The sequence below is a fragment of the Microtus oregoni genome, unplaced genomic scaffold, assembly GCF_018167655.1.
Source record: "Microtus oregoni isolate MIOR12 unplaced genomic scaffold, Mior012 000014F_ref0000157, whole genome shotgun sequence".
In the NCBI taxonomy this organism is placed as follows: Eukaryota; Metazoa; Chordata; class Mammalia; order Rodentia; family Cricetidae; genus Microtus; species Microtus oregoni.
Window position 1 is genome coordinate 35,783,227 of NW_024543073.1, and position 21,918 is coordinate 35,805,144.

The 21,918-nt window shown below is 40.5% G+C and overlaps 1 protein-coding gene across 5 annotated transcripts in view; it reads right to left on the bottom strand.

The window, feature by feature from the left end:
- Positions 1 to 8,215: 8,215 nt before the first annotated feature.
- The window catches only part of Fam172a (family with sequence similarity 172 member A), a 456,488-nt gene continuing 442,785 nt past the window's right edge, over positions 8,216 to 21,918 (bottom strand). For all 5 annotated transcript variants that reach the window (XM_041663254.1, XM_041663252.1, XM_041663256.1 and 2 more), the window contains one exon: positions 8,216 to 13,924. In XM_041663254.1, coding sequence (XP_041519188.1) covers positions 13,782 to 13,924 — 143 coding nt within the window. In that variant the 3' untranslated portion in view covers positions 8,216 to 13,781. The remainder of the gene's footprint in view (positions 13,925 to 21,918) is intronic.

Below are 21,918 nucleotides of genomic sequence, written 5' to 3' on the forward strand. Positions count from 1 at the left end.
ATAAATCAATGTTAAATTAAACAGCTGGGTACCCGGTCTAGGAGAAGGTTCCATGTTTAAGAAGACCTTGAGGGGAGAAATATGCTATTTAATAACATCCACCTCAGATTTTTGGGGAGGTCCAGAGGCAAGGTATCTCTGACAACATTTCCCCTGAACTTCAGACAGGTAGAGGAAAAGAGAACAGAGAACACGACTCTGCAACCCATCATTAGAATTTTACACACTTTCAGATGTAAGGAGACAAGGAAGCTCTGATAAACTGTTTTAGATTCTTCTAAATTGTCAAGCCTGGCTCTGAAATCCTGTTTTCTGGTTTAGTTTGTTGGATATGTTGTTGTCATTTTTTAAATTGCTCTTGCATTTTTCTATAAATACTTTAATCCCAAAAATATTGTAATGAGCATATGTAGCATGCCTGGTGCTTTTTATTAATGTGTCTGTTTTACACAGCAAAAGACACGGTAAAATATTATTATTTTGTACATATTATGCACATTTTTATCAAGAAAAAGTTGGCATTCAAGTGGTATTAGAGCTAAACTATAATATTTTAGTATTTCTTTTTCTCCTTTTATTTTTATCCTGTTATAAAAGTCTTCACTGGGAGATATTGTGTGAGATACGGGAAGAGAGAGGGGAGAGAACAATAGAAATCCCAAGCTTTAGCTCTGTGTTCTAAACCAATGTGAACCAATGCATTTTTACAGAGGTAGACATAAAATAGCAGAAAATTAGGAATAGTTTATGGGTGGATTTTTTTTGTAGTCACTAAATCAAATCACAAAATGGTTTATCAGTTCTTTAGAAGAGAGACATTTTTGAGATGAACTTTCTTAGGCACTGATTGAAAAGGAAAAAAAAAGATGTGATTCCTGCTTATATAGGTCACAGAAGAGAGTTCTTTTTACTCTCTTCATATTGATTCCCAGTAAGTTTTCTTTTATAGCTGTCCTGTTAGCCCACTTCCAAAGAATGTTACCACAGTTCAGTAACATCGAGATTTAAAAGCTGGAAAGTGCTGCTTCATTCCCTGCGTTGCAAACCAACAGGGGTGACTGTCCAGCACCCTAGCCGCCTTTGACTTACCAGCTTGCCTGAAGAAGAAGAATAAAAGTTATATTACTTATATTTAGATGGCACCATTCAGTTTCCAGAACCATTTATGGCTTGTTAAGGAAACCTCGTGTCAGTCAGAGATATCTCAGATTGCCTGTCAGGAGACATCTGGGCAGGCTTAGAGACTCAAAGGACTTCTCCAGCTCTGCTAGGTTTGTCCAGGGATGTGCAATCTTTGCGCTGAAGCCCTGGGGATCATTGTAGCTCAAGGTGAGCCTTTTGGCCACTTCTCTTTGTCCTTGTTTGGATAGAAGGGTGCTGAAACCATTAGATGCTGGTCTAACGATGGAAAATGCAAGAGAGAGGGATGGAGAGGCTGACAATTTATTTAAAGACAATAAGCAACCCAACGAGGAGCTATCCTTTAGCTCAAGGCAGAAACCATCCACCTCACCTCAGTTGTTAGTTTGAGTTGGCTAGGGAGGTAAAGAGCAGAAACTTGTAGGTGAACTTGTTTGTGGGTGAGACCAGTCTTGTAGCTAAATCAAGGCCAGTACAAGTTGCCGTCAAGTTGCTGTTTCCTCCCTATCTCCTGGTCTCTGGATGCTCGTGCTCTGACACAGACTCTTTCAGATTCTAACTTTGCTTGCTAGATGGCGCTCGGCATCTCAAGACCTTCCAGTTCAGAATGAAAGTGGCTTTTTAGCACAAATCTGAACAAGTTGTGGGCATTTTGATTAGCACAGTCCTGGTAATGTTATTATTGTCCATGTTTTTCTCAGCCTTGTTCTCTTTTGTATTAAGACAGCACGCAGGTGGGAGCTGTCCATCTTAATCCTTATAACAAAAGAGTAGAGGAATATTCTACCTCTGAATTTATGGCGTACTTGTGGCTCAATTACTTGTTCTGATACATTTTTAAAAAGCATCTAAAGTTTTTCTCTAGTAATCTGTTGGAGGGTTTTAGAAAGAATATAGATCAGTCTTCTGATTTAAGCAAGTCCAGATACTTGCTCAAAACCCTTGAGGTTGGGCAGCAGAGTCCAAAGTCCACCCTTCACTCCCACAACCCTCACTCCTATCTCATCTGCTATCATGGGTACCATTAATTGACATAAAATATGTTCTGTTCTATTTAAAGCCTAAAGTTAAAAAATCAATGCCTATAGACACATGTTTAAATGCTATTAATGAAAAAATTACCACACAGTTTGTCTTTTAAAAATGAAAGAGCGATTTGTGGATTCTAAAATGTAACCATTAAGCCTTTCTCAGATATTCAAAACATTTTTTTGGGGGGGGGGAAGAGGGAACTCTTTTGTGTTAAAGCACAAAGAGAAAAAAACAAATAGTTCTGATAGAAAAATGAAGATGGTCCTAAAGGACCTATATGTTGCTTTGCTAAATGAAGGTGCTATTTTTCCAGAACCCTTATCTGTCCTTTAGACAGAGGGCTTCAGGTGAGAAGGGCAGTGCTCACATTGAAGTCCATGCATCTCTGTAAACACAGGATGCTTTGACCAGAGGCTGAACTTGTCTCTAGGCATTGGGAACTGAGTTGTATAGAAGGCTCAACTTTGGAAATATTAACAATATCCAGAACTGAGTGCTTTGGAAACCTTGGTAAAATCTTGGCTGCTTTAGAGAAGATTCTGGCAAAGTCTCTCTCTAGGTGTTAGGCTGAAACTAGCAGGCGCTGAAAACCAAAAGAGAAAAATTTACAACTTGATCATCCCCAGCCACACACCAAAAACCTGCTACTGTTGGGAACATATGTTCCAGATTAAGTTAAGCAAATGGCTCTCATTTTTTTCAAGGTTGAATTGATCATGAAAATTTAAATTTAAGTGTGTTGGACTTCCAAGGATCACTAGGTCCTCAAGTGTTTACAAATCTCCCCCTAACCATTTACTTAAAGACTTTTAATATTTTGTTACCTTCCTGAGATACTAGTTTAGACTCTTTTGCAGTTGAATTCAGTCAGGTGCTATTTTCCAGAAACATGTGTAGTTGTAAAAGTTGGATAAATTGCAAACTGAGTATATTTGTCCCTGTACTATCAAATCACTGGACAGCTAAAGCATTACTGTAATGGCTTGTCTAAATTCCTAATATATCTTCTCATTAAGAAGCTGATGCACTTTATTTTAAAGTTCTTTGAAAGTTTCACTCATAAAAAGAATGGGTGATTTCTTTTCCATACCGTGGAGTCACCAGAGGCTTTAATTATGTCAGAAAAGGCTGAAATCATAGTGCTTCTTTTAAAAAAAGGAGTAACCCCCACCCCCGTGCAGTCACTCAGCCATCTCCCAAATTGAATTACTTGAAAGTTAGTAAGGAGCCCTGTAAAGAAGCATAGAATTTACCTTCAGTTTCTAAGATAACTCCCTGGGCAAGCTGCAGAGGGGGAAGCCAGGCAACAGGTAACCTGGATAACTTCCAGAGCGAACCCCCTCCCTCCAGAGGATCTTTCCAGCACCTTTTAAACTATCCTTGCTTGCCCTATTGGCATTTGGTAGTTATGACTTATACTTCTTCCTTTCCAAAGACTCTTCACAAACAGAACTTACTAATTCCTGTTCTCCCTGATTCATTCACAGAACTTATTCTTTTATAATGTATAAATATATTTCTTTAATTAAATAGGTAGTCTATATTTGGCATTGACAAATGGTCAAGGCAGAAAAATTTAAAAGATTTGAAGGACAAAAATGACCAGGACATCAGTGCCACTAGAGAGGGTTGAAATGAAACACTTGAAAAAATAAAGGAGAGAAAAAACAACAGTCATCTATGCTTTAGAAAGTTTTAAAGTTCCCCAGACACATACCCGTAGGTAGTAAACATTGATAGAGATGTTTCTTCATGAAGAATTGCTTGATATATATCTGCAATATTTTGCAATATAGAACTGAGATTATACTTTTTTATTCATGGTTTTCTTTAGCAAAAATGGTCTTAAAATATATGCACATGTTTGTAAGTTTCTTACTTATTAAAGTAGCCCAGGAAAGTAAAGTCATTCTGAGACTGAATCAGGAATATAGTGTCCTTCAATCTTAAAAAGCTTATTAATACGGAAAGCTTGCATGGAGGAAAAGATCTCCTGGCATCCACACTGAGAGGGAAGTTCATCTCCTAGGAGTTCACTTGGTGCCACCCCTGTCACCCCAAGCCTCCACAACTCTCTTCCTATTGACAAAGGAAACCCTTATCTCTTCTTGCACCCAACTCCCCTTTGCTGCAGAACAGGCTAGAATGAAACATTTTTCCAAAACAGAAACTCAGTTAATTTAAAAATAAAAAACAAACAAACAACAAAAAACAAATCAAAAAACCAAAAAATGACTAATGACTTGCAAACACCTAGAGATACTTGAGTTGTGACAGATGGGAGAGGTGCATAGTATCTGAGTCCCAAGTCACTAAGTTCAACAGGTTCCTTTTGTAGCTCCCCCCATTTCAGCTGCCAAATCGCATTAAGCCTGGTGGGTCCCCATCAGCTTTCGTAGAGGGTCCAGCTGTTAGTTTAGACAGCTTCCAGTTTGAATGCGTTTCTCTATAGCATGGTTCCTACACAACGACTAATGTGACTTAAGCGATGTTCAAACTATGAGGAAAATTTTCTTTGGGAAAAGCAAACTCAGGAGTGACTCTACACAGAGAGAAAGGCATAAATAAAGTTCTTGTGGACAGTGCTGGACAAGAGAAGAAGCTGCTCAGAGCAGTTCCAAGAGAAGAGATTGAATTACTAGCCAGGGAAAGATTATTATTAACCAGTTATTTGTGTGAGCCAATGGGAAGAAAAACAAGGTGTTTTAAGGCTAACTTGCCTCTCAACGGAGAAATTTAGTGACTTTTTTTTTTTTAATTGCAATGCCGTGCCAGAGAAAACTTTTCTCCTGAATGTTTTGGATAGTTCCTGTGATTCCACAGAACGCGGTGGAATCCCGTTTGCTAAGGAGATATCTGGGTTCTTTCTCATTTCATTAACTTATCACTCTTACTCAAAAAGTTTGCAGTAAGTTAGTTGGTTTGGAACGGATTTCATCCAATCTTTAAAAAGAGATTGGTTTTGACTGTCTCACCCGTCCTAAACATGGTGTTTTTTTTTTTTGTTTTGTTTTTTTTTTTTTTTAAATTGCAGTATCAGGAGATCTGATGATCCGAACTGCGTTTTGAAGGGAGGGGCAAGATTTCACTCAAAGCCAAACAAATAAGTCGAGATTTTCAATACAACAAGGTGTTATATTTGGAATCTGTCTTAGGAGTGTCGGCTGGGGTTGCTAGGGAGACTACGCAATGAACCAGATGCCACCAGGAGTGGTTTTCCATTATTGCTCTTTGCTCAACGCGACAGTTGGGGTAGGGGGGAGACAAATAAGGAGATTTAGTGGAAACAGCTAGGACTGAAGTCTGTAGAGGAGAATAAGTGACGGGCACAAGCCAGAGGCTCCCCTTTTCGGTGTTGTCAAGTTGCTGTCAGGCTCTTCAGCCGCCTGCGAGAGCCTGCTGCAGAAAGCCTCCGCTTGCTTGGAGGAGTGATTAAGCAGTGCCTAGGCACCCCAGAGTGAGTCAGAAAATTTCAACCACCAGCAGGGTGGTGAGACCAGGGACTGTCGGGGCTGCATCTACATTTTTTTTTTTTTAAACACGTATCTGTAGCGACTGAGATTATAGGCCTATGAACAAAGCGGTCCCCGCAGAAACCCTTTAAAGCGGAGTTGATACAGATCTTGCTAGCTAAAGGGTGGTGATGAAAAGTTGGTCCAAGAAAATTTGGGTTGTGCAATGGAAGACCCTTACTGTAGCAGTGACTGCGGGGTGGAGCTATATACAGCACAGACTCGATGCAAATTCGGGAGACTCCCTGGCAAATGGAGCATCAACTCTGGGCGCTCTGATTAACACCAGGCAGGGAGCAGGCAAGACTCTCCTCCCACAAACCACAGTCTTTAAGCTCACTGTGGTTTTGGGCTCAGATCCTGAGGTTTTAGAAGGGAATATCCTATGGTGCGGGAGTGGCTGGCTGGAGTGAGGAATCCTGCTAGGCTGGAACTTTTGGGGTTCTGACCAAGGGATAGAAGGAAGGGGGCGCTGGGTGCTGTCCATGGTGCTGGGAGAACAGGGAGCCTTCGTATTGCCTTGTTTCGCGGTCTCCAAACCAACGCGAGGTGTGAAAAATGAAAAGGGACACCAAATCACGGTACAAGGAAATTTACCTCTTAGGAAATGTGGGAAATACGAATGTGGCAGTCTAGGCGGGTCCTACTTTTATTTCTGGGTCATTACAGTGTAGACAGCTATTTTCAAAGTATGTAATCAGCAATTGCTGATGTGCAAAATAAAGAGGAAAAAGAAAAATGAAAACTATGCCTTGAAATTCTAAATATACCCAAGGATAGGCTAATTAGCTATTTCCAGGGCGCTAGGAAGTCGAGGAAGACGGTTGCTTAACTTGCTATCACATTTTATTGAGAAAGGTATTTTTCACCTAAATACTTTTTTGAGTTCTATGTTTGTGAAATACTGAAGTCATATTTTTGTCAACAAGAATAAAAGGAGCAACTTACATGTTGCAGTGTCTGACTAAGAATTCATTCTCTGTAATAAAGCAATACTTTTGATTGCATTACTATAAAGCAAACTATCTTGATTTTTTAAAAGAGGCTTGTGATTAGCAAGAAAGCAGGATGCAGATAGAAATTATTTCAATATTGAGGCAAAGGCCTGTAAATAGAAATGTAAACTGTCGAGTAAAGAGCCGTAGTCTTGAAAAGGACTGTACACACATGCTATAACAGATACATCATTCACTATGCTTGGTAAAGCTAGAATTGTGAGAAACAGGAAAAGGACTGATATTGTTTTAATCACTAAAATCTTATGTATCCTCAGTAACTTGAATCCATGTGACAATGAAGAAGGAAGAGGACATGAATTCAAACAGCTGACACAGTGATCAGCAGCAGCTGACAGCATCGCATTTGATATTTGATATCAAGCACTAGATCAATATTTGTGAGATCAATGAAATTTTAATGGTTTTCTTTCAAAACCGCATGAAAGCCAATCGTGTCACTCTGAACTACTGTTATTTTTTAAAAGCTGGTTATTCCAGGGGATGATATTAAATAACTTACTGAAGTAAGCAGAAGTGAGAGAGGAGGGGTTTCAGGGGTGGTAGGAAACACCACCATGCTGCAAAACACCATGAGTGTTTCTTTAGTTGATAATCCAGGAAAGGTGCACTTTTATTTTTAAAAAGCACTTATTTAAGTATGCTTCTAAAAAGAGAGAAAGCTTTTGAATGATTACTAGGAGGTATATGAGGATGAGTGGGTGAGAGACAACCTTCCAGATACTGTAAGAATTAGGTGGTATCTGAATAAACACAAATGTACATCATAGAAGGGGGGAGACTCTGGTCTTCCCCTCATGTATAGAACTGAGTGGGAAATAACAAACTTTTCTTCATTATTGAGAGTTCCACCTGATACTTAAGCAATATTCTCACCAAGGTAAAATAGGAAAAAATGTAGCTATAAATATTGTCTATTATTTTTCTTAGAAGATTTTCTCCCTTAAAAATAAAATGCCATTTATCTGACCCAGAAGAACACAGTTTTCTAACCTTTAGCTCTATTTAGATAAAATTCTAAACTTGGATTTGTTGGTTTTTACAGGTTTCCTTTTGAGGAGTTCCCACCCAGAGGACTCTCAGGCCTTCAGTCCAGATGGAAACTCCTGGGGAGGGCAGCAGAGGTATGAGCTTCATCTCAGTAGGATCTATACAAAGGTGACAGTTGCACTGGGGAGGGATCTTGACAAGCAGAGGTGTGATTTCTCAGATGACAAAACCCAGAAAATAGCTTTCATTCATAATTCAACATTAGTTTAAAATTTGGGGGAAGGAATTTGCTTTTCACTGAAATAATAGCAACATTTTAGGAAATTTCTGACAACTCTAAAGGCCTCTCAATCTTCAGAAAGAATAAGATACTTGAGACTAAGCCATTCTTAGCTTCCCCCAAGTGCTTCCCTCTTCTTGATTCTAGCAGGTTGTCTAAAGAAACTTTACATGAAGTTCACATTCCTGGGGTTTTACAGAAACGTACTTCCCATCTTCTGCTCTGTAAGAAACTAGGTAGAGAAAGAATTTTCCAGGATTTTAATGACCCCATAAACAACAATAACAACAACAATTCATGGTTTGCATGTGTCTCTATGCTCTTTTGTATTCAAAATTGGCAGAGTGCCTACAAAACTAAAAACATTCGCAGTTTAAATCAATTTTCTTTAATGAAATAAAGCCAACCTTACACACAAGTACACATTACATACTAGCAGATATTTACAGAGGCAGCACAAGCTTGGAGCATTTAAGAATATTTATTGCAATGCCTTGAGGGTTTTCCATATGAAAAATCTATTTCATAAAGATTCAAACTTTCATGAAGATCAGCACATACAGAGCACCTATGTTATAGACACTGACTAAATACACACATATTGTATATGTTGTCTGTGAAATGAGCAGAAAGGCATAAGTATCCTATATAAAGCTAAGTCTATATGAGACATATAGATGCTTATATACATAAAGTTTTCTATTTGATCTTAAAAAACCATCAGGTATTTTAAGAAAGGAAATGAACTCTATAGTCAATGGTAATTATTTTGGACTTCATTTTGGCAAATCATAATTTGACTAATAATTTTTCCTCATAGGATGAGGAATTTTAAGTGTTAGCGCAGCAAAAATCTTCTCCTTAAGCCACTTTGAAGCGATGTTAGTGAGTCTACAGTAGTCACATCTACATGGTAATCTCTGGTTTTGCCTTCAAACAGAATTCTGTTACAAAGGACTTGGAAAGATTTTTGAATCTATTCAGGAGAGGAAAACTCTTTAATTTTCTGAGGAGTAAAAACTCCCCAAGAAACTTCATATAGCTTCTTAGATTTTGCTTCACATACGTGATAAAACATTGATTGTTGCAGTCTGGTGACCCATGAAATTTGGGGGTTAGTTTTCTCTTCAGACCAGAGCATATAATTATGCAAATAAAGAGCTGTCACTGATCTAGTGAAATACTCACAAACACATGCACTCTGAAATTGGACAGAAAAGGGAAAATGGTTTGTGATGTGTGTGCCGTGGTTTGCTTTCCTGCCAACTTTCCATCTGAGTTCATTATTCAAATCGTAAACTTTAAAGAGACATATCGTTCTTGGGGTGTTGGGTGTCTTTCACTTCAGATTCTTTGTTTTGGGCACAAAGTAAGTTCAATATCATTTTATCTATGAGAGTTTCGTATGTCACCCAGTGTAACAGCCACAGGAGAAAAAGCTGAGTGACCTGGACAGGCAGGTGTGGGACCTTCATACATTTCTTCCTAGAAACACGCTTCACAGTGACATAGACAATATTCGGTTTCAAAAATACAAAGAGTATAATGAAAGGTTTTACAAACTTCAAGGCAAAGGGCCAGGAAAAGTTGCTTGGAAAGATATGAAGGATTAAGTAAAATTTTCATCTTCTAAGTTTTACATTTACAAGAAAATACTGGCCATTCTATGATGTCCAGGTAGTGATCAAACCTTGAGGACAATTTTCTCTAAACAGCAACTCTTAAGGTTTTGCGATTCATTTTCCATTATGGTTCCTACAAACCTTAATACTGAGAATTACCAATAATTCTTCATTCGATCAGTCACATGAGTCTTGAGATTTCCCAGTCCCAAAGTTACCCTTGCGAGGTGGTTGCACGGTTTTAGATGTCATGAAGGGTCCCACTGATGAAATCTGAGAAGTCTTTTGTCAAACCACTGACTGCTAAAGACATTGCTTCATGAAAGCAACGGTGTGAAACTTTAAAAACATTGACCCAAATGAATCAATTAAATCAACATCCATTCCATCTAGGGTACGGTTTAAAAATTATCATTGTCATTTAAAAAAGCAGATTTCCAGAGAAATGCTGGAATGTTTTGATAACTGTTTCTGTTCTTGGACCTCTCTTAATGCATTTTGTGCTACCCTCTTCCAACATCTTCCAGTAGGTGGATATCCTCTGAGTACAGTGTATGGCAGTTGCAATGGTTTAAATCTCAAACCACCTCACAAAGCTAATGCTTTAGGTGGGGTAGTTTTAAGCTCTGAAAAGTGTTGATTAAAAACCCTTTCCCAGACTCAACCTGATCAGTTTTTTTTTTCCTGGAGATTAAGACAATATTAGATAAAATGAAGATGAACAGTTCAAGAGGCTCCTACTCAGTCATTCTATACAGGGAAGTAAGGAAAGTATTACATTTTTTGAAAGGGGTATGTCTTTGAGTCTTTTATAGTATTATGACAAAGGGGATATAAGTAGTCACCACAATTATCCCCCCTTTGCAATCATATTTCAAATATATGACTGTTTCACGTTTATTTTTTTAGTCTGTCCCCCACAAGAATGAGAAAAATTTCCAAAAAATTTGGCAGTGTGTAACTTTATACTGTGAAAACTACTTAATAGTAATTTTTCTTAAATGAATTTGGAATACAGTTTCTTACAGGAGCCTATAAGTTAACAATCTAAACAATGGTTACAACATGTAAGATACATGTTTAAATTAGAACTGTGCAATCCAGAGAAACAGGAAAAAAATCTAATTTTAAATTACCAGTGCTAATTTAGTTGCCACACTCTGTCACCCAAAGCCCCTTCAAAGGAATGGAAGGCATCTGAAGGAAAGGCTGCAACAAATGGAAACAGGTCAGTTTTGAACTGGACACACTTTAACAAGGTCTGACCATTAGCAGTTTGGCCAACTTACTCTTACTAGGCTCCCTTTAAGAAACATATTTACTGTATATTAATGGTTATTTTTTAAAGCATTTTGAAGACAAGTTGTTCTAACTTCCTTATCTACATATTAAAAACACTTGGCTAAAAATGTTATTTTTATGACATATGTGAGCCAGGTAGATCGTCAACTAATGTTAGGATATTGTTGTATAGCAATAGCAATAGTAATAATAAGTAGCTCTAATGCCTATAATGTTGATGTATATGGTCCAGTCACTTTGAGGTCTCAGCTTGGAAAGCCTCTGTGCAGGTGATGAAAAAAGAGCTGAAGAGAAATAAAACACAGCTGCTTGTTGACAACCTTATTTATTTTAAAATGTTAAACAGAAAAGAGATGATAGGAGACTCTTGTGCTTTATTTATTTATTTTTGATATAGAAACAAAAATGTATTCCAGGAAGCACAAGGCAGAACTCTGAGAAAAGAACAATTATCACAAGTAAATGGTCTTTCAGATACCCAGGGTGACTTTCAAGGACTGCATGTTGGGTCACTTTAGAAAGTTCCAAAGCGATTGCCTGGCACTGAAGCTTCAACAGGACTGTTCTGAATCTCCAATTCATGTCTTTCTCAACCTATTTATTCTAAGAACTAAGCATATGATTGGGGGGGGGGCACGGCCAGCTTTTAAACCATTACATGTGTAGACTCTTTTAAAGAAAATAACAGGGAGAAGACCAGAGAAGAAATATTACCATTGGCCACCACTCTGCAGGCAGCGGGGTACTGCCAACTGCTTGCTGTTAGCAAATACCAATAGCATCCCAATCCACAGGTTAGGAAATCCTGTTTTATAAGGAAGTGCTTTGCTTTGCTCCCTCTGGGTTGCTACAGTGCAGATCTACAAATAGTAATAGACATTTACAAAACATAACTTTGTAAATTGTTCTCTACCAGACAAGTAACAAGGTAACAATTCAGTGATTGTAAGTACTCATCCCAAGGAAACAGTGACTTTCTCTATGTAAGTGAGAAATCTGGAGAGAAGGACCAGGAATCCTTTGGTTCATAAGCTGAGTGCATTTACTTTGCTTTAACTCAGCTTAGCAAATTTATTCCTGTATAAGTGTTGGCTTTTTGTTTTAATGTCACAAAGTTAGTTTCTTGTGAATATTTTCATATACTGAAAACATCATATAATGTATAACATTTGGTAAGATACATCAATCAACAGCAATTTTTCAAACCCAGTCATTAGGAAGATATTATTTTTACAGAGTTCACCAGACCTTCTAAAATTAGAAATGTAAGGGTCACTATGACAGAGCAATGTGCTTAACATTGTTAAAGTAACACATTTTAAACTGCCCAGGAGCTGGATAAAATGCAATTTTGATTCATCTTGAGTTGCTTCCGTTTAAGTAATATCAGAAGACGGCCAGACATGACCACTGGCCACTTTACTTCCCTGGCACTGAAAACAGAACTATTGAATGCATGTATACGCCAAAGAACACGAGATATAATCAATTTTAAAACCTGCTGAAATTAGTTCATAATATTAAGACAATTCTCCATTTTGTCTTAATATGCTTGTTGGGTGCAGATTACCCTTCTGAGGCCTTAGCCAGTGCCACAGAATCATTTCAGACATTCTTTTACATGTTCTCAAAGAAGGCAGATGCATTACTTGTTGAATTTACTTAAGAAAGAACTGTTAGTATTAAATTCACAGTCTCACCCACTGGATATAATCTTCACTAATTAAATCCTTCAAGTAACTAATGTTCTGTTTTAATTTGAAAGTCAGTAAAATGTCGACTTATTTTATCTTCTGTATGTCAGTGTTGGCCAGATCCCCTTAGGTCAGAGAACCTAACCGCTGATAGGGAAAAACCCTATCAGAGGAAGTGGAACACTAAATATCTGGACCTAAAAGAGAGAATGATGGAAACTGAAGCAGTTTAACCTTACTTAGCTTTTCAGAAGGTCGAGGGCATGAACTTTTATTTTTTATTTTTTGTCGACAGTAAAAAGAAAAACAAATCCTGTACCTGAAAGGGTTTACTACATGACAGGTGCACGTACAGTTAGTACGGATTACTAACCACCACTGATGATGCTGCGCAGTGGCAGTACACAGACAGCAAACCTTCGGTGTATCATCTAAATGTACTCCTTATGTTACATAGTTAACAGGAGGGTCCGTTCTTACAAGAAAGTTAGAAATTTCAGTGAAAATGGGGCCTTTTACCTACATCTAAAATATTTGAACATCTTCCTGAACTCTTATTCAACTCGGCAGGTATGTTCAGAAAAAATAATTCGGATTCAGTACTTTATGAACATTTTATGCAAAGTTTTTCTTTTGGTCTTGAAATGGGAATAGGTCGTTACAGGGAGAGAACAATTTGTACTCCCCAAACTACATAATACATCACGGCGGACACGTTCTCAATTTAAAGTTGGCATTTCTGGGACCCGGGAGTGTGGCCTTCTATAAAAGAGTGCTCACAAGATGACCCGAGGGAAAAACCTGGTTACAGTTAAAGTTTGAAGTCTAGAGTAAAAGCTTGCTAAGTTAAGGGGGAGTAAAAATGGGCAGGGTTGAGACTGGGCAGCAGTGGCCGCGCTGCAGCGGGCGGTAGGACCGCGCAGACGCCGCTTGGGCAGCAGCGCCCGCGGCTCGGCCGGGCGGGTGGAAGCGGGGAGGACCGTGGGGCTCGGGCGCAGGGTCGCCAACCCCGGCGCGAAGCCCCGTCTCAGCCCGCAGAAAATGCGGCCACCGAGTCCATATTGCTTTGACAGTTGCACTCATCTAGAAATAATTCAAAACGCTATTTAGACGAACACAGGACGACCCTGTGCTGTAGGAAGAGAGCAATCTCAAGGGGGCCCCAGGCTGCGGGGCGGCGGGCGGCGGCGAGCTCACAGCTCCTCGTGCTTGATCCGGTGCGAGCGCCGCGTCAGGGCGGGCTTCTGGGAGCCGCTCCTGGCCTCCGAGGCTTCCGCGAAGAACTTGAAGATGGACGGGAAGCTCTTCCAGGAAGTTAGCTCGTGGCGGTCAGTGCCTGCGGAGACACACGCGGGATTACAAGGTGTCTCGCGGGGGTGTAGCCACCCGCAGGCGGCGAGGAGCCCCGCCCTCCCGGGGAGCGCCCGGCCACCGGCGCGCTCACCCGCCAGCTCAGGGACCCGGGTTCCGCCCGTCCACGCCTCCCCACGGGGGCCAGGACTCGCCCGCAGGGCCCCTGAGGGAGCGGCCAGGAGCGCCCTGGCCTCCGGCGCTCCGGGCCAATCGAGTAGCTCGGCGGGAGTGCCACTCCCTCTCCCGCCTACAAACCACCCACTTCCCCGGGCACGGGATTGGTTTCCCCCGGCGTGCAGGATCCCGAGTCTACCACACCCACCCCAGAGTGCCCCAGAGTCTTGGCTCCCAGGCTCCGTGTGTTTGTGTGTGTGTCTGTGTGTGTGTGTGGGGGGGGGGGGGGTCGGAGGGGGAGTTGGAGAGGAGGGGGAAATCGTCAGAGTCTCTGATGCTGGACAAGACTGCTTCAGCGAGGTCACCGGGACCAAATCACAGTAGATATTTAATGCAAGGACAGATTCAAAAGAAGACCAGGGGCCTTGAAAGTATCCTAGGCGGGCCACACGCTTTACACTTTACAGAATTTAGGAGGAGAGAGCTAGAAAAGCCAGACAAACAAAGTGTTTCAAAGCGGAACCACTGAAAGCATTTTTGTCCCCTATTCAGTCGGGGTGTTCAGAGGAGCTGTAGATTTTCATTTACCAGATTATTTTACTACAGCTTCTGTCTTTGACTTGGGTTGAACATTATACACTATTTTTAGAATCAAATGGAACCTTTAGTTTTACAAAAACAGAAAGTAACATGTATGCATGGAAATATACGAATAACCCGGGCTTTAAAAAACCATTTTTGATAGGATAAATAATTCAATCAATAACTTCATAATAGATTTTTAATTAAGCATAATTATAAATACTCCCCTCCTATAGAAATTATGAGTGGTTAGCTTGGAAACAGTTAGAATCTCATCCTCGATCACTTATTTATGCAGATACTGCTCAGATGTCTCCGAATTCAGGGCCTCTGATACTTTAACATTGTTAATGATAATTCTTTAGTCTGTAATAGTAGGTCATTGCTATGGTTACTCTACAATGGTGCAACACTTTGCCTTCCCCCTTCAGCTATTCGCTGAGACCTGGTAACCACATTTGTTGCCTAGCAACAGCTTTGTGACAGTATCACAATCTGGGAATTCTAACAATAAAGATGCTGTGGCTGCACTGGCTGGCCAGTTTGTGCAGGTGACTCAACTGAGGAAAGTGTCCTTACTGAGGACTCCTCTCTTCACAGGGTGGCTTCACCTCCCTCTTCGCTGGCCTCATGAACCTGTACTTGGAACTAAAATCCAATATTGAAGTCGCACTCTGGAAATATATCCACATCACTGTATTCAGACTGAAAAATGAGGTCATTTCTTATATGCTTGCACATTTTTGGCAAAATTCAATTTCTTCAGTGGGAGGGATTGATGAGAATAGGTTTTACTGGTAAATCCTCAAGGGTCTGAATGAATTCTGATAATTTCTAATAGAATTTTTAGGGGGAAAAGTCTGACTTCAGAAGTATGTGTGTAAAATTACTAGATTTTTTAAAAGGCTATTTATTTGTTGTGTACAGCTCTTGAAATATTGGTAGGCATTCTCATATATTAATATTGTTAAGTATAGATTGATATTGCCACTGAGATTAAATTTTGAATTGGGCAAGTGCTACATTTGATCTTAGTCACATGTGGTTGCTTGGAATTGAACTCGTGACCTCGGAAAGAGCAGCCAGTGCTCTTAACCTCTGAGCCATTTCTTCAGCCCAAATTACTAGATTTTTTTTTTAAAACACAAGGAATATGCTGATATTATTTTATTTATTTTTACTGTTAGTCAAATTATGCTCATCAAGGATTCCTTTGGATTTGGAGGTAGTTACACTATCAAAACACAAGTGAACAGTTCTACACACCCTCAAACATGCTGTTTCAAATAAATGCCACGTGTATTTCTGGAAGGAGGCTCTGTCTCTGGGCAGGTTTATGAAAAGTTTGTCTTTTTCTGCAGTTTCTCTGCCATCCACTTTTAATTTAGTAATAACTATTAAACTGCACTCATGAGGACAGTCTTTCATCTGTAGTTCCTCTTTTTGAAGGACCGTCCTCAGATGCATATGGCAACAGCTCTTTGCACACACACTAAGTCTGTGTGCAAGCTTTAACTCTTTTCTTTCCCTCTTCCTAACTGTCTACTCACATTTAGCATTTCTCCATAATGATCTGTTACAACTAACAGTGTTGCCCAGGAGAGAATTCTCCCACAGTTCCTCTTTCTCCTTGAAAACCAATCCAATCTATGACACTGGAGGGACTTGGAAGTTAAGGTCTCAGGCAGTTTTAGCCCCTTGCCCTTCTCCCTAGTGACGATCTTTCTGAGGGCTGGACAGATACCCTGGAAGATAAAAATCCCTAAAGAATTCTTTTTGTTTTCAGCTCATGGTAACTCTCTGCTTCAGTAGTCCTGGTCTGTGGAGACAGCAAGCAATGGAGAACTGCAGGTGCTCTCAATGTCTACCCTTGGGAATAGATGGGATGATAGATCTTTCTGCTTTCACCAGGAGGGAGGATTACTAGGAAAGAAAGTAGACTGCCAACTGAGTCACCTACTTTAGGTAACTGAGTTAAGGCAGGGAGGGCGGATGTTTTTTCTAAAGTAAGAAATGGTAAATGCATATTTTTATCTTTATAAAAATCTTCCTTTTGAGCTGGTGAGACGGTCCAGCAGGTAGAAGTGTTTGCCACTAAGCCCAACAACCTGGGTTCAATCCCCAGGATCCACATGGCACAAAGATGGAAATAATCCCAGGAATTGTCTTCTGACCTCTGTATGTGTGCCATGGTGCATGGGCCTCCCCCACACATTGAAGAGTAATATAAAAATCATAAAAATTTGATAGACTCCATCCTTATAAGAGTCACAGGCAATTAACGGTTGCTGAAATAGGGGAGTCTGGCTTCCTTGGGGACAGCCCCTTGACAGGCTATTCAATCCATGTGGACTGCCTCACTGTCATGTGCAGCAGGAAATGGACTACACATGCACACATGCATGCACACACAGACGCATGCACGCACAGACGCATGCACGCATATAACACTACTAAGGAGGAGGTCAGTAATTAGAGGAGAGGTTATCATGGAAGGAGTTGGAGCTGGCAGAGGATAGGTGGAAATGTTGTGAATAATGTATGAAATTCTCAAAAACTCTTTTAATTAAAAAATTCTTAAGATTTGGAAGTGATCTTTGTGCATGTGTTCATGTGTGTGCTTGAGTGCACATGTGTGTGTATGTGTGTGTGAACTTTACCAAGTAGCATAGGCTGGCTGCTTACTGATCTCTGTTGATCTGCCTGTCTCACTCTGCCTTCCCAGTGCTGGGACTCCAAGCATCTACTACCACACACGAATTTCTTCTATGTGCTTTCTGAAGATTGAACTCAGATCCATGAAAGGCAAGCATGTTACTAATGGAGCCATTCCCCATCACTGGAAGTGAATCTTTAACATTTAAAAAGTAGCATCTGGAAGATGCACAATTACATGTCAGTCTTGGTTTGCATGCATACTTTTTTTTTTTTTTGAGATAAGGTTTCTCTGTAGCTTTGAAGCCGACCTAGAACTAGCTCTTGTAGACCAGGCCTTGAACTCACAAGAGATCCGCCATCTCTGCTTCCCAGGTGCTGGGATTAAAGGCGTGAACCACCACCACCCGGCAACATGCACACTTTCTTCTTCCTTTTTTTTAAAAAAATTATTTATTTATTATATATACAGTGCTCTGTCTGCATGCCAGAAGAAGGAACCAGATCAAATTACAGATGGTTGTGAGCCACTTGGTTGCTGGGAATTGAACTCAGGACCTCTGGAAGAGCAGCCAGTGCTCTTAACCTCTGAGCCATTGCTTCAGCCCCCCACACTTTCAATATATGTTTGGACATCATTTAAAACAGTTCAGTGGGGCTGGAGAGGTGGATCAGTAATTAAGATCACATGTTGCTCTTGCAGAGGACTTGGGTTCATTTCCCAGCACTCACATGGCGGACAACAATCATCTGTAACTGCAGCTGTAGAGTATACAATACCCTATTCTGGCTTTGTGGGCACTGTACTGCACAGTCATAAATGTAGGCAAAGCAACAGCACATATAATAAAATTAAAATAAATCTTAAAAAAATTTCAGGGACAAAGTTCCATTGAAAATATTGACAAATTAATAAGAGAATCTGCACACAACAGTGCTCAAAGAATGTTCACTTAAAATATTTATTTTTAAATTTGGGTATTTTGTGTTTGTGTGGATATGGAGTGCATGCTTTCGAAGGCTGGAGGTTTCAGGTCCCTGGACCTAGTACTGGAGTTACAACCAGTTGTGAGCTGTCTGTTCTGGATAGCTTTATGTCAACTTGATACAAGTTGTAGTCACCTGAGAGGAGGGAGCCTCAATTAAGAAATGCCTCCCCAAGATTGGGCTGCAAGCCCGTAGAGGATTTCTTAATTAGTGATTGATGTTGGAGGGCCTGGTTCATTGTGGGCTGGTGGCCCTGGGTTCTTTAGGAAAGCAGAATCAGCGAACCATAAGAAGCAAGTTAGTGAGCAGCTCCTCTCCATGACAACTGCCCTACTTGAATTCCTATCCTTATTTCTTTGATTTCTTTCAGCAAACAGTGCTGTGGAAGCATAAGCCAAACAAACCCTTTCATCCAGCACTGATAACCCTAGCTGAGAACCGCGTGAAGCAGTGCTGGGAACCGAAACAAACCCTTTCATCCAGCACTGATAACCCTAGCTGAGAAACCGCGTGAAGCGGTGCTGGGAACTGAAGTCAGGTCCTCTGGAAGAGCATTGCTTTCTTTAACCATCGCGCCATCTTCCTGGCTCTATAAATAAGGTAGCACTGAGCATGGCATTCTCACAAAGGAGGAGAGAAGGCAACACTGTTCTGTCTTCTGCCTTCTCCACCTCACTCTTCCCAAGGGTAAGCAACCCAAGTGTCCCTTACAAGTCAGCTGTGACATTTAGTGTTAACTGTCCACGTGACAAAACCTGGACTCACCGGAGTGCTGGCCTCTGGATGTAATCCTCGGGGATTATCGTAACTGCATTAATCTAGGTGAGAAGACCCACGCCTCGTGGGTGGCACTAGGCCCTGGCTGGGGTCCAGGGTTTGTAACAGGAGAGGGAGCTGAGCAACCTGTAGTCAGTGCATGAGCAGTTGCTTCAGGTTCCTAATCTCTTGACTTCCCCACCCTAATGGGCGGTACTGCTGATTGTTGAGCCACAACACCCTCTTTCCTTCATCGCGTTGCTTTTATTAGGGTGTTTTATTACAGCAACAGGAAAAGAAACTAAGACGTCAGCCTTGTCTAGGTCCTTGTTCAATGATCTTATGGCTTATTATGTTTGTTAGTAGAGACGGTGTACACAGTGGCAAAACATCTATAAATACTTATTTATCTAAAAAAATATTGGTATGGGGCTGAAAAGATGGCTTCAAAGTCAAGAGCACTGGCTGCTCTCCCAGAGGACCTGAGTTCAATTCCCAGCCTCCACACCAGGAAGCTCACAACCTGCAATTCCAACTCCAGGGTATCTCACGCCTCTGGCTTTTATGGGCGACTGAACTCATGTGCACATATATTCCCTCCCATACACATAACTAAAAATATGAAAAAAAGAACTCTTTAAAAAATAAGTGTGAGGGTGCACCCCTCGCGGTCCTGAGTTCCTTGCTCGTGCTCTCTCTCCTTCTGCTCCTGATTTGGACCTATAGACAATGGGGATGTTCTACTGGGAACTCACCAAGACCAGCTGGCCCGGGTCTGGAAAAGCCTGGGATAAAACCGGACTCTCTGAACATAGCGGACAATGAGGACGACTGAAAACTCAAGAACAATGACAATTGGTTTTTGATCCTACTGCACGCACTGGCTTTGTGGGAGCCTAGGCAGTTTGGATGCTCAACTTACTAGACCTGGATGGAGGTGGGTGGTCCTTGGACTTCCCACAGGACAGGGAACCCTGATTGCTTTTCGGGCTGAGGGGGGGGGGGGAGGGAAATGGGAGGCAGTGGCGGGGAAGAGACAGAAATCTTTAATAAATAAATAAATTAAAAAAAGTAAGTGTGAATGGCTTTTGTATGTATTTTCGTGATGTGATTGGCCCCGGGGCTCTGAATGCTGAGCGAGCATGCACTCCGCGGCTGAGTACATATCCAGCCCAGCAAGAGTGTCTTCATGGAAACCTGTGCAACTTACACACTAACAAATTCTATAAAAATGGGAAAGTGTCTGGAAGCAGTTGGACAAGTGACACACACATCCATGCACACAGTCTGTGTGACTTGCTAGATAGGAAGTTTACTGACAAATCATATTTAATGAAAAGAGAGGAGAGACTGAAAACATAATTGTGGAGAAACATTACCAAAAATACAATTCAAAAGAATTTCTTGGATTGAGTCACTGTTTTCATTATTACTAGTCACTTTTTCTTACATGCCCCATGACCAAAAGGTCTTGGAATAATTTTAGCACTGCATGTATAACATGCTAGGTTATGGTGAGTGTAGGGAATATCACTGTTCACAAAGTCACCTCTGAATATGACAGAATATTCTTATAACTGTATTTCAGAGAGAAATCTCTTACCATGTGCCCCTATTTTATCTCTTTTCTTGTCCACAAGAATGTTTTTTTAAAAGCAAAAGATAATGAATAAACATTATAATTTACTATGAAAAAGGAGAGAAGAAAATATGAGTATATGATAAATGGTAAAAGGGCAACATGTTAATGATACTTTCAAAGTGGCATGGTTTGATTTTAAAAATTGATCTTTAACAAGAAAAAGAAGTATGCACAATTAGGAAGCAATAGAGACCCTGTCAATAAACTATGTTGATAATAACAGGTAAGGGAATTCTTGAGAAAATCTCATATATAAAAAATCAAGAGTCTGTAATACATATTAGTGAGCCCCTATGGGATTAACCGATGAATTTATGAACTCACCAACAGTTATTTTCAGAATGTTATAAAAAAATCAGAAAAAACTCAGAGCACTGAGAAACAATGTGCTTCCTAAAAAGAGAGTAAACCGCTAAAATTTGTTTTAAAATGAATGCTGGAGTTTCTAAAAAGAATATAATTAAAAAATACAAGCTCATATCTGAACAGAGAACAGCTGCCGAGGAAGCCCTGTGAGCTCAAAATGGCAAAGTGGGAGTCTGCCACACGGAGGTGGTGTGGAGAGCAAGGGTACTGATTAGGACTGTGTGAGGACGGTGCCAGCTGCAGCTGTGAACAGAGGCACAGCTGGTTCCGCTGCTAACGTGTGTGCGGAGACCCTAAACATGAGATGTCAGGTTTGACCTAAGAGAAGATAATACGGAATGTAGAAACTGCAGATATCTGCAGCTCCTGGGGAAGCCTGTCCTTTGTTTGCTTAGCAACTTTCTGTCAAACAGCTCTTAGCTCTGGTGGAATGTAAGAAGGAAAGGAGACCCATGGAGACAAGCCTGGGAAGGAAACTCATTCTTGATGCCAGTAGAGTCTTTAGTAGCTACAGGGCTCTCACCTGAACCCCAGGGCAAACTGTCCTAATCAGCCTCCAAAAATAATAAATAAATAAATAAATAAATAATTAAATAAATAAATAATTAAATAAATAAAATAGATATATTTTTATTACTTTGATTATCTATTGAACCTACACAGCTGGTATACAGATGCTTTCTTTCTTCCTTTTTTTCTTTTTCAGTTTTGAGATGGGGTTTGGCTGTGTAGGTCTGGCTATCCTGGAACTCCTTTTGAAGACTAGGCTGGCCTGAAACGCACAGACATCCACAGATATACCTCTGCCTCCCAAGTGCTGAGATTAAAGTGTGCACCACTATGCCTGGCCTGCCTTCTTTGGTTTTAACATTTGT